This window comes from Oppia nitens, unplaced genomic scaffold (assembly GCF_028296485.1).
Source record: "Oppia nitens isolate AA-2021 unplaced genomic scaffold, nextdenovo-longstitch-racon4-pilon3 scaffold2_pilon_pilon_pilon, whole genome shotgun sequence".
NCBI lineage: Eukaryota > Metazoa > Arthropoda > Arachnida > Sarcoptiformes > Oppiidae > Oppia > Oppia nitens.
Genome location: NW_026533210.1, coordinates 6,971,858 through 6,986,947, shown reverse-complemented (window position 1 = coordinate 6,986,947; position 15,090 = coordinate 6,971,858). Strand labels below are relative to the sequence as shown.

The window sequence follows — 15,090 nt, the reverse complement described above, 5'->3', positions numbered from 1 at the left end:
AGTGATACTGTTTTTCGTGTTGACAATCAGGTAAAACAATCATTTATCATCAAATTATTGTCTAAATTACATAACAAACACATCCATCATAAATAATATTTAAAGATTTATACAGTGATTTATATTATATTAAATAACATTATTATGATTGTAATTATTTAATAGTTTAAATAAAAGAAATATTGATTTTTTAAAAAAATAGATATTTAATTTTTATATTATATGATAATTAAAAATTTGATATGCATAAATTATGTACAAATCGTTAAATAGATAATAATTATATACAAACTAATCTGTATTATAAATTATACATAAAATTTAAGTTGGATGACTTAAATCGTAAAATTTGATATATTTTAGAAATTATTTAAAACTAATTTTTTTAAATATAGCATTTTATTTATAAATTTTATTATGCTTTTAATGTCTTTTACTTTAAATTATATAATATTATTACAGTATTATCTTATCTTTATTATAATACAAATAATTCTTATACTAAAATTCTACTTTTTATTATATTTTTGTTTTACTAAAAATAACATTTTTATTATATATTAAATTGGATTTTAAAATAAATTCTTTTTTTTTCTTAAACTTTATCATCAAAACTAAGTTATTAATTTATATAATTATATTTAATAATGTATTTTATATTTTATGGGCACTGTTATCATTGTGACATAAAATCATTGATGAATTATTTTGAATCACTTGTAATTAATTGAATAGAGTTTTGTATATAATTACTAATAGACATATCTAATTGAAAAAAGTATTGTACTATTGATAATATAGTAACTAAAACCAATAATTAAAAACTATTCAATTGCACATTAATTTTGCTCATATTTAAGATATTTTTATTTTAAAAATAAGTTTTATTATTAATAATAATATTTTGGATTTTCATAGGGTTGCAATTTTATATAATGTTTAACATTTCAATATTATTTAAAATAATTAAATTTTAAAAATAAAATCTATTGTTTTCTAATTATTTATTGCTTATCAAATTATTTAATATAATTTTTAAAAATTGTCAATAAATAATCCTCAAAATAGTTACTGTTTGTAAAATTATATAAAACAAAAAATAAAATATATATACTGTATTTATAGTAAAATAAAATCATAAAAATGTTAAGATATAGTTTTTTTTGTTTGTTTGTTATTATTTTATTTTTGGCAAACATTTTCTGTAATATATAAGATAGAAATGCACGACTGGATAAAATTGGTGTATTTATTGACATAATATTTCTATTTTGCTAAACAAATAGCATCAGTTTTTTTGTATTGAAAAATAAAATACTAATAATAATAATAATAATAATAATAATAATATCTGTCTTAGAAAATCCCGTCAAATATATCACATATAAATAAATAATATAATAAATATCTAATATTTATTTTGGTTCATTTTATTTGTCAATAAAATTGATTTTTTTGTTGATTTTGTTAAATAGTAAATAATTCCTCTTTTTTCATTTATTTAATAAATAAATTAGAAAATATAAATAATAAAATATAAGTATTATTTGCTTTACTTATTACTAAATGCCATCATATGTTTGGTAAATTAAACATTTATTTTTTATATTTTTATGGATTTAAATATTGATGTTTGTATTTGACTTTTTCTAAAAACATTAAATGATATATAAAAATAAAATAAAATAAAATAATGATGTCTTAAACTTAACTTTTAGTTGACATTTCAATTTTTTTAAAATGTTTATAAAATTTTATTATTATTAACATAAAAAATTGTACATAAATATATTTTAAGTATGTATATATTTGTATACTATATATATATGTTGACATTTTTTATTTGATTTCACAATAAAAATATGACAAAAAATAAGTATATTTCCACCTGTTATCCCATCAACTAAAAAGGCTTATATCTAATACAATATGACAACAAGTTTTTTGTTGTTGATTTATAAATATATTTTATCGACAAAAAAATAGTTTATAAATATTTGTATATTGAGATTTCAAATGAAAACAAGATTATTTTAATAATTATATTTTTTTATTTGATAAATTATAAATATTTTTTTTTAAAAATTACTATTATATCTGATGAATTTTTATTAATTTTTCAATTAATGCAATATTTATTAATTTTAATGACAAATAAGTTTAGAAATCATTGATTATTTAGAAGTAAACAAAAATTGTGTGATTTTTCAATTGTGGTGACAGACATACAACTAATTGAAGAAAATGTTTTATTGTATTATATATTTTATTATTATTTTTTTTGTCTGAATTGTTTGTTACGGCTATTTGTTGTCGACGACAATGACTGTTGTTGTTGTTGTCGTAATATAAGTCGCTTTTTCAGTAAAGATAAAAAAGTCACATAAAAACAGTCGAAAAACAAAAAAAAACAAAACTTTGAGAGCAATGCTAACAAATTTAATCGAGTTTTATGCCAATAATAATAATAATAATAATAATAATAATAATAATAATAACACTAATAAAATTTTATTGTTTTGGATATATAACTATCATATTTTACAATTAGTAATATTATTAGGAGTTATATTCAAAATATTTATTATAGTGTTATTCACAATCTGTGAATGAAAATAATAATAATAATATTTATTGTAAAAAACAATGTTTTGACACTTTATGAAAAATTTTATTTACTTTTTAAAATAATTAATTTGTAATTGATTATATTTAATAGTTATAGCTTAACTGTTTTATATAATTGTATAATATTAAATAAATAAAAGTATACTAATATTACTGTATTTGTTAAAATTCTATATTAAAAACTATAATTGTAATAACTATATTATGTTTTCTAAAAAAATAATAAATAAAGTTTTTGTGTAATTTTATGTTATAAATTTGATAATATATATAATAATATTTAATGAAAAAAACCTAATGGTCTCCCAGCGGTCATAAACAGTCGATGCATTGATTGTGTCATAACTAATGGGATTTCTCTTTAGGTTTTAAGCAAAACCTAAATAAATGAAACAAAAGAAGAGTATAAACAACACACACAACATATAGAGTATATGTTTAATAGTATAATACCACCGGTATATACAGTATTTAATCAATAAGTAACCCACGAATTAATGGCTTAATTTATTTTATAACATACAAAATAAACACTAAATACACTCACAGAGAGAGAGAGAGAGAGAGAGAGAGAGAGAGAGAGAGAGAGAGAGAGAGAGAGAGAGAGAGAGAAAGTTAAAGCCATTTATTGTTATGCATACGAGTGGTTTGGTATCTCTGACTGGGTTTCAACCAAAAAAAAAAATTCTATCTCTGAATATAATGTTTGCTGTTTTTACTGATTTTTATTTTGAGACATTTGTTTTGTCTTTGAAATACTAATACTAATAATACAAAAGTCAATTGTATTATCTTTACTTAGCTTTCATTATTAGTATTATTTCATTTAATTTTATTTTCTGTGTGTTTTTTAATACTTTACTTTATTATACTATAAGAGATATTTTACATTTTCATTAAATAATCTCATTATAAGTTATTTTATTAAAATTATACTATTAATTTATAAAAGAATAAACTTTAAATATATAACAATTTTGGTTTAAATATATTTAGTTGAATTTTAATTAACATTTTAGCAGTCATAAAGTGAATATTGTATTAATTATATATATTATATATACGGTATATACATTAATAATAATATAATGTAGTAATTTTGTGAATTGAATAAATTTATATAATTTGAATATACTTATTATAATCTTATCTAACATATAAAGATTCAAAATTGGTTTCTTTCAAATTTTATAAGCAGTATATAAATCTTTTAGTAAATTTCTAGAAAGAGTTTTTAATGCTTTAATTATTAATATTTTTTCATAATTTATTTTTAATAAATAATTTATTTATATAAGTATGCATTTATTTATTCTTTTATTTTAACTTTTAGATTAATAATACATTAATATATATCTATATTATATTTTAAAAATAAGAAATGATATAAAAAATACTTGTTATAAAAGTTATAATCTTTATTTATCATATATTATAAATTATGTTTTATGTAATATATTATATTTAAAATTAATAATTAGTATTAATTATGAAGTAGTTGTATTAATTATTTAAATTGAAATTAACTTTAAAATGTATTTTTTTAAATATACAAACTAAAATGTATATTTAAATATTTTTAACTTAAAAACACACGTTTTATAATGTTATTTAAATATCTACAAATTTTACCAAATTATTTAAAATATGCATATTATATATATATATTCATTATAAGTATATAATTAAATATTTATAGTAAATAATTTATTAAATAGTCATGCTTTTAATGATATACTATAATAATTATTATTAATGATTATTTAAACAAACAAAAATTAGATGATAAAATATTAGAGTTTTAATATAAAAATTGTAATTTAATTTTTTATATTATATTAATACAAACAATTGTTATTTTTGAAAAATAATTTAATTTTTTAGATAATATTAATTTTATCAATTTGTTGACTAAAAAATTCTTTATAATATTTATCATAATATTGATTTTAATAAAAATTTTTAAATTATCTACTATATAAAAGTTTACTTATACTAGTTTACTTTTAAACTAATAAACAAATTTAAAAATATAATATAAAGTACAGTAATATTATATAAACACATACAGTAATACATATACTACTGTTTATATTGTAGTGTTTTTAAATAACATTACTTAATAGGTTTAGAGTATATAAAATAATCTAATTTACAAAATATCTAAAATATCCAGAATTATTAATTACAACTCATATTTTATAGTTTATTTATTAACTAAAATTTAATGTTAATTTTTGCATAACTCTCTATAAAACTTTACTAAATTATTTAATGTATACACGTTTGCGTTAAATTCTATATTTTGCTAATTACTTAAATTTATAACAAAAATAATTAATGTACAATTTGTTTTTAAAATACTAATTGTTATTGCAATTTTTTGTTTGTTTTTATAAATTAGCATGTTAATTTAATTTTAATTAAATTATAATTAATTGGTTAAGACAAACATTCTGACAAACAATAATTATTTAAAATAAATTATAATTTAACACATATTATAATTTATTACATTATTTTTTAATATTATTGTTATTTATGATTTTAGTTAGCATAAATCATTTTGTATATCACAAATACTGGATATTTTAATTTATAATAATTAATTAACTTAAAAAATATACTAATATTTTTATCTAATAATAATATATAATAAAGATAAATTATAATATTCTCTCGGTTTTATGCAAATAATGTTTGATAAACTTTAAGTATCAAAAATATAAAATATATGAGTCAAATCCTGGATAAAATATTAAAATTTTATGAAAATCTTAATAATTTATAAGCAAATTGTTTGTTATTTTCACTTTCAAAAGAAATTATTAATAATTAATACCAAGTTTTGCCCGCAAAGAAATATTTGTACTATTTTTGCATTTAATAAATATTTAAATATATTATTTTATTTTACAAGATATATTTTATGCTATAATATCATATAAAACTTATACTTAAATCGATTTTTCTTTGATATTGTACTTAAAAATTTATATATATATATATATAGTATATTTTAGATACATATTTATATACAGTATAATCCAATTTAAATATTTCTTTTTCTAAAAATTTACTAAATATAAGTTTGTATCTTTTATAAGCTTACTAATCATTAATAATATTCAAAATTTATAGATTGTAATATATTATTATTTTTAAGTTATAAAATATATTATTATATTTATTTATAAAATATTCATATTATCTAAAAATATAATCAAAACATTAAATGTAAACATAGTATTACAAAACTTAAAAAAATAATAAAAAATATTTTACAAATGATTGCACATCAATAATATTTTGATAGCACACTATTATTATGATAGAAAAAAGTGTAACTATTTATATAAGATATTTGCTTATAAATTATATACAGTATTATCTGTATATATTTAATATGTTAAATGTTAAATATATAGAAAATTTGAATGAATAATATATATATATATATATATAAATTTTATATATAATAAGAAATTTTAAAATTTTAAGCGTGAGTTTGTTTTGACATATTTTTGGCAAAAGAATAAGTATTTTTCTCTCTTTTTTTGGTTACAAACAAAATATATGCCAAATACTACTAAACAGAGAAAATATATATCAAATCAATAGTCATCAGAGATTGAAAATGTATTTCTACTCATTTTCAGTGAATCACATAAAATGCTATTATATATTACAGTATATATATTATATATTCTGTATATAAATATATATATATATATATATATATATATATATATATATATATATATATAGCAATGCGTTCATTGCATGCAATTTCTCTCTGCTTTGACTAGAGATGGCAAATAGAAATTTCTAATAAATTTCTCTGAGAATATTTCCAGTTAACTTTTCAGTAATAAATTTCTATAGTAATATTATTATTATTATATTTATAAAATGTGATCCTCATATTTATGTCAATTGTAAAAATTTAATAAACCCTACACATACAATACAAATGGGATACAGATATATAAAATTAATAAATTATACATAATTTTATTTATAATTTAAGTATACTTTTAATATAATTTTATTAAAATGATTAATTATTTACTTTAAACTTTAATTAAAATTAATATTTAGTTATTATTTATAGTTATAATGTATTCATAAAAGACAAGAAATATTGAGTAAACTAAATTAACATTTAGATCCTATAAATAGAAATTTCTTTTATAAACTTTCTAAAAATGTCTCTTTTTTTGCCACATTAGCTCTGACACAAACACACAGACCAGTAATCATATAGACTATGAAAAAAATTGACAAAAAAATTGTTGAGATTTACTAATAATATTGATATATTTTAATAAATATAAGTTTAGGTTTTATTTTCTGAAATTCTCTCTCTCTCTTTCTCTCTCTTTCTTTCTCTCTTTCTTTCTCTCACTTAAACTGTTGTCATATACAGAAATTGCCGACTTTTTAAAAATAGTAACAAATATTTTAATTCTATCATTAAGTTAATAACGCAAAGAAATTGATGGCTAATGGATAAAAAATGATAATAAAATTTATTTTTCTAAATTAAATAAATTGTAAAATAATGTTTATATATATATATAAATATATATACATATTTATATATAACAGAATATATATATATATATATGTATGATTTTTATTCAATATATGATTAATAAAAATCTAATAGCAAAATAAATATACAAAATTTTTCAATTATTATACTGTATATAATAAACATATATTACCAGTAACAGTAATAGTAACACATATGATTTCATAAGATTTTTTTATCAATAGATAAAAAAAGTAAATTTATAAAATGTTTCTTAAAATTTTGTTTTAAAAAAAGAGATACTAAAATTAAATTGCAATTTTTTTTGCTTAAACAAATATATTTTAAAAATATACAAAATTTATGAACATATTAGCCTACAAATGACTATTTTATTCAACAACAAATAAGTATATGTTTTCTATAATTAGACATAATATCGGTTAAATAAACCTCAAATACTGTATTTGTTATATTGAGTTAATATAAAACGTAAAATAAATGCAGTTTTTTGTGTGTTAAATATACAATTAATAGATATAATAATAGATATTTAAAATTAGTGATTAAATTTTAATGTACGAAACTTATAAATTAATCTTATATTAATTTACCGTTAATAGTGATTGCAATAAAAATAATGTCTAATAAACTGATGCCAACAAATCATCAGATTATAAATCAAATAAACAAAAATATATTTATCACAAAATTATTTAATATTGGGGAAAATTTCAGTCAATTTATTATCATAAATATATATATATATATATAAAATTTACCATGTTACTAATTTGATTCACATTAAGGTGATAATGATCTTAACTTAGGATAAAATTTATACATAGATTATATAATATTATTTCTAGTTGTCAAATGATAATCTCATTTATCATATTTAGTCGGTAAAACTTTTATTGCAATTATAATGACGATTGTAATAAATATATGTAATAATGAGGTGATTCTGAGTGAGAAAGAAAGAGAGAAAGAAAGAGATCATTAGTTAATAGTGTAATAATATTATCGACTATTTTTAGACATCTATTATGACAGCAATAAATCTCATAGACGTTGACATTATTAGTATATTTCAATGCATTTTACTTATTACTCTAGAAATTCTTAAACAAATATTAATGAGAATATTCTGACTAATAATAAATTTAATAAAAACTTATAGAAATTCTGTTCCAAACAATTTTTAATTATTATTTTTCAGATTTTCTATACGACAATAATATATTAATATATATTATATTTATTTATTTAATTAAAAAATTAAAAATAGTCTTAATATTTCAAATTTCTCAAGTAATTTGAAAGCAAAATTCTTATTCAAATATAGTGTACAACTATAATATATAATTTATTTTATATATTTTTTAATAATTTCAAATTACTAATACTTTATATATACATAATATTCTATAAAATCAATTTATATATATATATATATAATACTGATATATATATAGATAATAATTTATATATCATACTGTATATATTTATTTGATTAACTTTTTATTATTATGTGATTAATAAACTTATCTTAAATACAATTTTCAGATAAACATTAGCATATATATTAATAGTACTAATACTACAATAATTTGAATTTTTCTAAGATTTTCTTGTTTGAAATTAATATTTGATTGTAAATATACACTCTATATATTATATATATAATTTAAATGTAAATTTTGTGAATACAAAACACATCATTAAATAATTTGTCGTGAGTTTAGAATCTCTGAGAAAAATTATACATAAATTAATTGACATTTATTTTTCAAATTTATTTATTTATAATATTTTTCAACTAAGAAATGTTTATATTATAGATTGAATTTAATGCTCAAAACTTTAAAATAAACTAAAATCATATTCAAATCATAATGACATTTAAAATCAAATTATTTGATATTATTTCTCTTACAATTCAAGTTCAAAAATGTTTTATTTTATTTAAATTGCTATTAATTATGATTTACATTGAAATGCTTTTAAAAAATATATTATCTTTTATTATAATAATAATATACAGTATTAATAATATAAAGTTTTTATATATTTAATTTTTTTAAATTTAAAATTATGTGATTTCTATTTAAGTTATAATAATATTATTTTGTTTTATTTATAAATTTTAGACCTACAGTATATTGTAGTAATTCATCAGTAAAATGGTTAACAAATAATGTACTTAACTGAGCAAACAGAGAAAATATTATAATAATAATATTATTATTATTTGAAGTCAAAAATTATATTTATTAATTTTTGTTTCTTATTAAAAAAATTTGAACAAAACCAATTAAAACTAATAATAAATTTTATTTATATAAATAATAATATTGATATTTATCTATAATTATAATTAATAAAGAATACATAAAAAAATAAGTTATAAAGCATTAAAAATTTTGATATTTTAACCTTATATCAATATTAATAGTATTGCATAACGATTACATTTTAAGATTATTTTAAATTATTAATCTAAACGTTTCAATAATAAAAATAAATATGTTTTTTTTTGTTTACCTTTTTTTAAAACTAAAGAAAATCAGTTATTTTCACAATTGATGTCTAGAGTATATCTTAGAGTTATATATTGACTTTTGATGTCATTTTATTTATCTTTAAAAAAACTTTTTTTTTGTGTAATTTTTTCTTATATTTATCTTAATATTTATTGTATACTTACGATAAACGTAAAACAAATGACAATTTTGTTTCTATTTTCTAATCTTTACTATAAGTTTTCATCCAATAAACAGCAAAATAAGATATACATAACATTTTTTTTCACTATTTATCAATATTTGTAACAAAATGTAAGAAATAAAAAACAATAAAATATAAAAAAAATCAATGATTAATCAATGAATGAATATTGTTTTTTTTCATTTGTACATTATTTTACTAAATATCTAATATATTATCGTTACTATTGTAATACAATGTACTACAAAAATTTTGTTATTGTTAAATAAAATAAATGTCTTTATCATCAAAAATATATTGATAATAATTTATACAATATTTTATCGATATTTTCTAAAGAAAAAATATATTACTATTATTATTAATAAATATGTATAACATTTATCATAATATATGCATAATAATAATAATTGTCATTTTAAAAGTACTACTCGACTATAAGTTATTGTATAGAATATGTTTTTGAAACAATTTTTATGCGATATTATGTAATCGATATTTATTTAAACTTTAAGTTGACTATCATTTCAATATAAATTTTGAAATTAAACTATTTCAAAAAAAAACTTTTTGTTATATTTTCAAAATAATGTTGATTTATTTTTTAAAATCTAAAACTTAAATTCAATATAAACCAGAATCTATTTATTAAGAATTAGATTTTAAAAAATTAATGTAAAATGAAATAAATAATTTATTTAAAATTTCATTTTATTAGACCCACGAAAAAATCAGTTACAGTCGAATACACGGTTATATTAATTATGTATGAATTTATTTATCTAATTGACAAACTAGTTATAAATATATTCAATATACTATATATAGGACTAAATACTAATCAAATAAAAATAAACCAAAAACATCAATGCGTTTCAAATAAAAATCAAATGAAACATCAAAATAAATAATTAAATAACATAAAAGACAAATTAGATGTCGGTTTTGTTAAATGATGTAAAAATAAAGGGGAAACAGAGTATTGCTTAAAAGACAAATAAATTCAATGGTCAATAAAATGGGTAAACAAATTGAAAATTGATTTTTGCCAAAACAAATGCATTTCAATTAACTAATAGACTTTTATTATATATTTACGACAGATAAATGTAAACCTAAATTGTAAATCAATAAAAAAAAACATCACAATATCAGTGTCATATATCAGTTAAATATATATATATTACCAGTAATTAAACAATTACACTAAATTAATTACATTACATGATAAAATATCTTACTATGCTTATTGATTAATTATCAATTAAAAAATTTTTAGCTTAATATATATATATATATTTTTTAAATCAATATTAAAATAAGCTAATTAATATTATATTATGTTGAACATCACTAGCGGCAACTATTAAGGGCATAGAATCAATCAAATAAATAAATAAGTTTTTAATTATATATTTTTTTATAGAGAAAGTTTTGCTGTTGTTTACAAAATAGTATAAATAGATTTTTGATAAATTTTCATTTATTTAACTGTAGTTATAAATGTCATAACTGGTGGTATAGTAATTAAAATATTAAAATTCTAGTATATTAATACTAGTTATAAATTTATTTATCTAATTTTATCTATACAGTTATATTGAAATTAAAGTCATTATACAATTTATATATAAACGATAAAACATAAAAAATATTTTTTTGTTTGTATTGAATGTAATTGTATTAATTATTTATTGAATATTGAATTAATAAAAAATACAAACTAATAATTATAACTAATTAAATATATATTTTACATTATGAACCTGTTTATAAGTGCTATTATTATCTAAATATTTAGTACATTTTTTTGTTTTTATAATAAAGAGATTATAATTTCAAAAATTATGTGTTTAAAAGTTTTACTAATGGCTTAATGCTAAATACACAAATTTTGAATCATTTGAAATGATATATTAGTTAAGTGTTTAGTTTAGTTAAAATTTTGGTTTTAAAAAAAACTATTTTTAACTCAATAGTAAACTAATTTTTAGAATAATTATAACTCAAAAAAAGTCACTCAAACTCTTAGTGAATACATTGTGAATGTATTTTAAGGACATATCTATTCGTATAAATAGTTTAACAATATTTGCATTACATCTACAGTGTAATGATTTTTTCCAATCCTTAAGATTTTTCTATTTGATTATCACTTACTAAATAGTATCTCCTAATTGATTATAAGTACAGATAGACAGTCTAAGTGCTAATTCAATTGTTTATTATATATATATATATATATATTTCAAATAGTGTTTCAACAATTTATTATTTGATTATTTGTTTTTGTTGTAACTGCTGTTTATGATAATCTAAATATTACTTTTATTTAAACAAAATTTTAAATCATTGTCATTTTGAAAATTAATTTTCTAAATTAATATCTAAAAATTAGTATTTAATATAGTTATCAACATTAAATTTGTGAACCTTATTTTATAAAAATACATATATACTACATTTAATGTAAGTAAATCAATTTATTAATATATTAATCATTATTAGTAATAAGTAGATAAGTTGTATGTAAAATAGTTATCTCATATTTTTTTAATTAATTTTATTTGTAATTTATTTATATTATAATTTTTAAAATATATAAATACTAATTATCTAACATAAGTAAATGAGAGATTGTTAAATAATGTAATATAATCTAACTAATGTTTAACGATTATTGATTATACAGATATTTTATCTTAAATAGTTTATTATTTGGTTAGTAACTGTATCAAGGTAATCTAAATACAGTATATAGAGTATTACATAAACTATAGGATAATTGATACATTTATACTGTATTTACTACATGTTAATTTGCAATATTTATACAGTAATTATACATTATTAATATTATTATATCCAAAAAATATATAATGTATTTATATAATATTATGTTAATCTTTAATAATTGACACAATATAAATTACATATAATATTAACATCAGTTAAGTACTAATAACATCCTAATCAACTGATTAATGATTATTTAGGTTATAATCAATTTGTTGTTTTAATAGACACTGTTTTCTATGTATTTATATTAGTATCTACTATACAGTAAATCATTAAAACTTATGTCTAAATAAAGTCTAAATTGAAATAACATTGCATTTTATTAAATGTCATTGAGAGTGCATACTATACATAATTGACTGTATACTGTACTTGGGTTAGTAACAGATTGTATATTTAAACTATTGATAATTTATTAAATTTATATAAATATTTAATATCTATATACTGTATAATTATATAGACAGCAGTCTTTAAAAAATCCTATAAAATTAATTAATTATTTGTAGTAATTTGTTTGTTAAAGTTTTAAAATAATTTGTGAGATTTGAGTAAATTAGTGATCAAAAAATGGCCAAAACATACGGACAGACAGATATCAAGGAATCGGCATTGGATTTGATTGGCAATACACCACTCGTAGCACTGGACAGGATATGGTCGGGACCGGGACGTATACTCGCCAAATGCGAGTTTTTTAATCCAGGAGCCAGTGTTAAGGATAGGTCGTCACTATCGATGGTACAGAAAGCGCTCAAATCGGGAAAACTAAAACCCGGACATCCGATTGTTGAGGTGACCAGCGGTAATCAGGGTTGCGGTCTGGCACTGGTAGCTGCCGTTTTAGGTCATCCCATTACACTGACAATGTCGGCCGGCAATAGTCCCCAAAGAGCAACAATGATGCGCGCAATGGGAGCTAATGTTGTGTTGGCGCCACAGGTTGAGGGCACTCCCGGTAATGTAACACTGGCCGATGTTACTGAGGCCGAAAATTTGGGACTGAAAATTGTTGAAGAAACCGGTGCCTACTATGTCGATCAGTTCAACAATGACAACAATTGTAAGGCACATGAAGAGACAACCGGACCAGAGATATGGCGACAAACTGGTGGACACATCGACGCATTTTTGGCTACTGTAGGAACAGCGGGAACTTTTGCCGGTGTTTCACGATATCTGAAACAACAAAATAAAGACATTCTATGTGTGGCTGTCGAGCCGGCCGGTGCTGAAGTTATTAAAGGAGATGCAGTTACCAAACCGTTACATTTACTGCAAGGATCGGGATATGGTAAGGTTCCCCGATTATTCAAGTTTGACACTCTGGACACTACTATCGGTGTTACTGATGAGGAAGCAGTTGAATACAAGAAACTTTTGGCACAGCGAGAAGGCCTTTATTTGGGCTATACATCCGGCGCTAATGTTGCCGCTGCTGTCAAATTGCTAGAGTCGGGCAAATTGCCAAAAGACGCCTGGGTGGTCACTGTCCTCAACGATACGGGACTTAAATATCCAGATAATTAATATTTTGAAATTTAATGAATATTTTTATCGATATTTTTTAAAAATAACTTTGTTTTAATTTACATATAAATAAAGTTTATTGGATTAAATAAAATGAAAATTAATAATTATCGATAAAGAAACTTTTATTGAGATACTGTATATGAATAATAAATTAATAGCAAATTATATTAAAAAACAACAATATATTAATAGTATATTTTTAATATAAAATATTGAAAAAAATTGTCATTATTAGTAAAAAAAAGTAAAATACTATTAGGTATATAATCTGTTAGGTATTGAATCAGAGATATAAGTACTCTCAATGACCAACTTAGACAATGAAGACAAATGTCGAGTTTGTTACGGCACTCGGGATCAATTGGACAGACAGAATACACCACTATATGTAGATATCGTATGCGACTGCAAAGGATCTATGGGTGCTATTTGTCATCAATGTCTGCAACGACTGGTACTTAACTATCACGAGGAACACTGTATGCACTGTCGTCAGCGGTATAGTAATGTTGAGATAATATACGAGAGACAAGCGATTGAGATATTGTGTCAATTGATACATAAATTCATTGTACGGTATGTACTGCTCCGGGCTATCATCTTTGCTGTCATCGCAATCTATCTAAACATGCGATTAACTATATTGGTGTGTATGGTATTGGCTTATTTGGGTTTCAGGCGCCGATCTCAACCCGAGCCCAAAGCCATCCGTGTTGTACAGCAGCCAACCGGTTGGTGGCCTGTTATGTAAACTACTGTATATGATTACTAACAGATATATTATCAGTGATATCAACGTTATGTAAAACAAAAACATAAATAAGTATTTATCAGATGTATACAAAAAAATCTATTAAATATTA

General features: G+C 19.2%; 2 protein-coding genes across 2 annotated transcripts; both read left to right on the top strand.

The window, feature by feature from the left end:
* Positions 1-12,338: 12,338 nt before the first annotated feature.
* LOC128955344 (cysteine synthase B-like) lies at positions 12,339-14,323 on the top strand. Its single transcript, XM_054301008.1, has 2 exons — positions 12,339-12,364; positions 13,255-14,323. Exon 2 carries the CDS (start codon positions 13,265-13,267, stop codon positions 14,222-14,224), a length of 960 nt encoding a protein of 319 aa, XP_054156983.1. The 5' UTR covers positions 12,339-12,364; positions 13,255-13,264; the 3' UTR covers positions 14,225-14,323.
* A 153-nt stretch (positions 14,324-14,476) lies between these two features.
* LOC128955349 (uncharacterized) lies at positions 14,477-15,021 on the top strand. Its single transcript, XM_054301014.1, has one exon. It carries the CDS (start codon positions 14,532-14,534, stop codon positions 14,976-14,978), a length of 447 nt encoding a protein of 148 aa, XP_054156989.1. The 5' UTR covers positions 14,477-14,531; the 3' UTR covers positions 14,979-15,021.
* Positions 15,022-15,090: the final 69 nt, after the last annotated feature.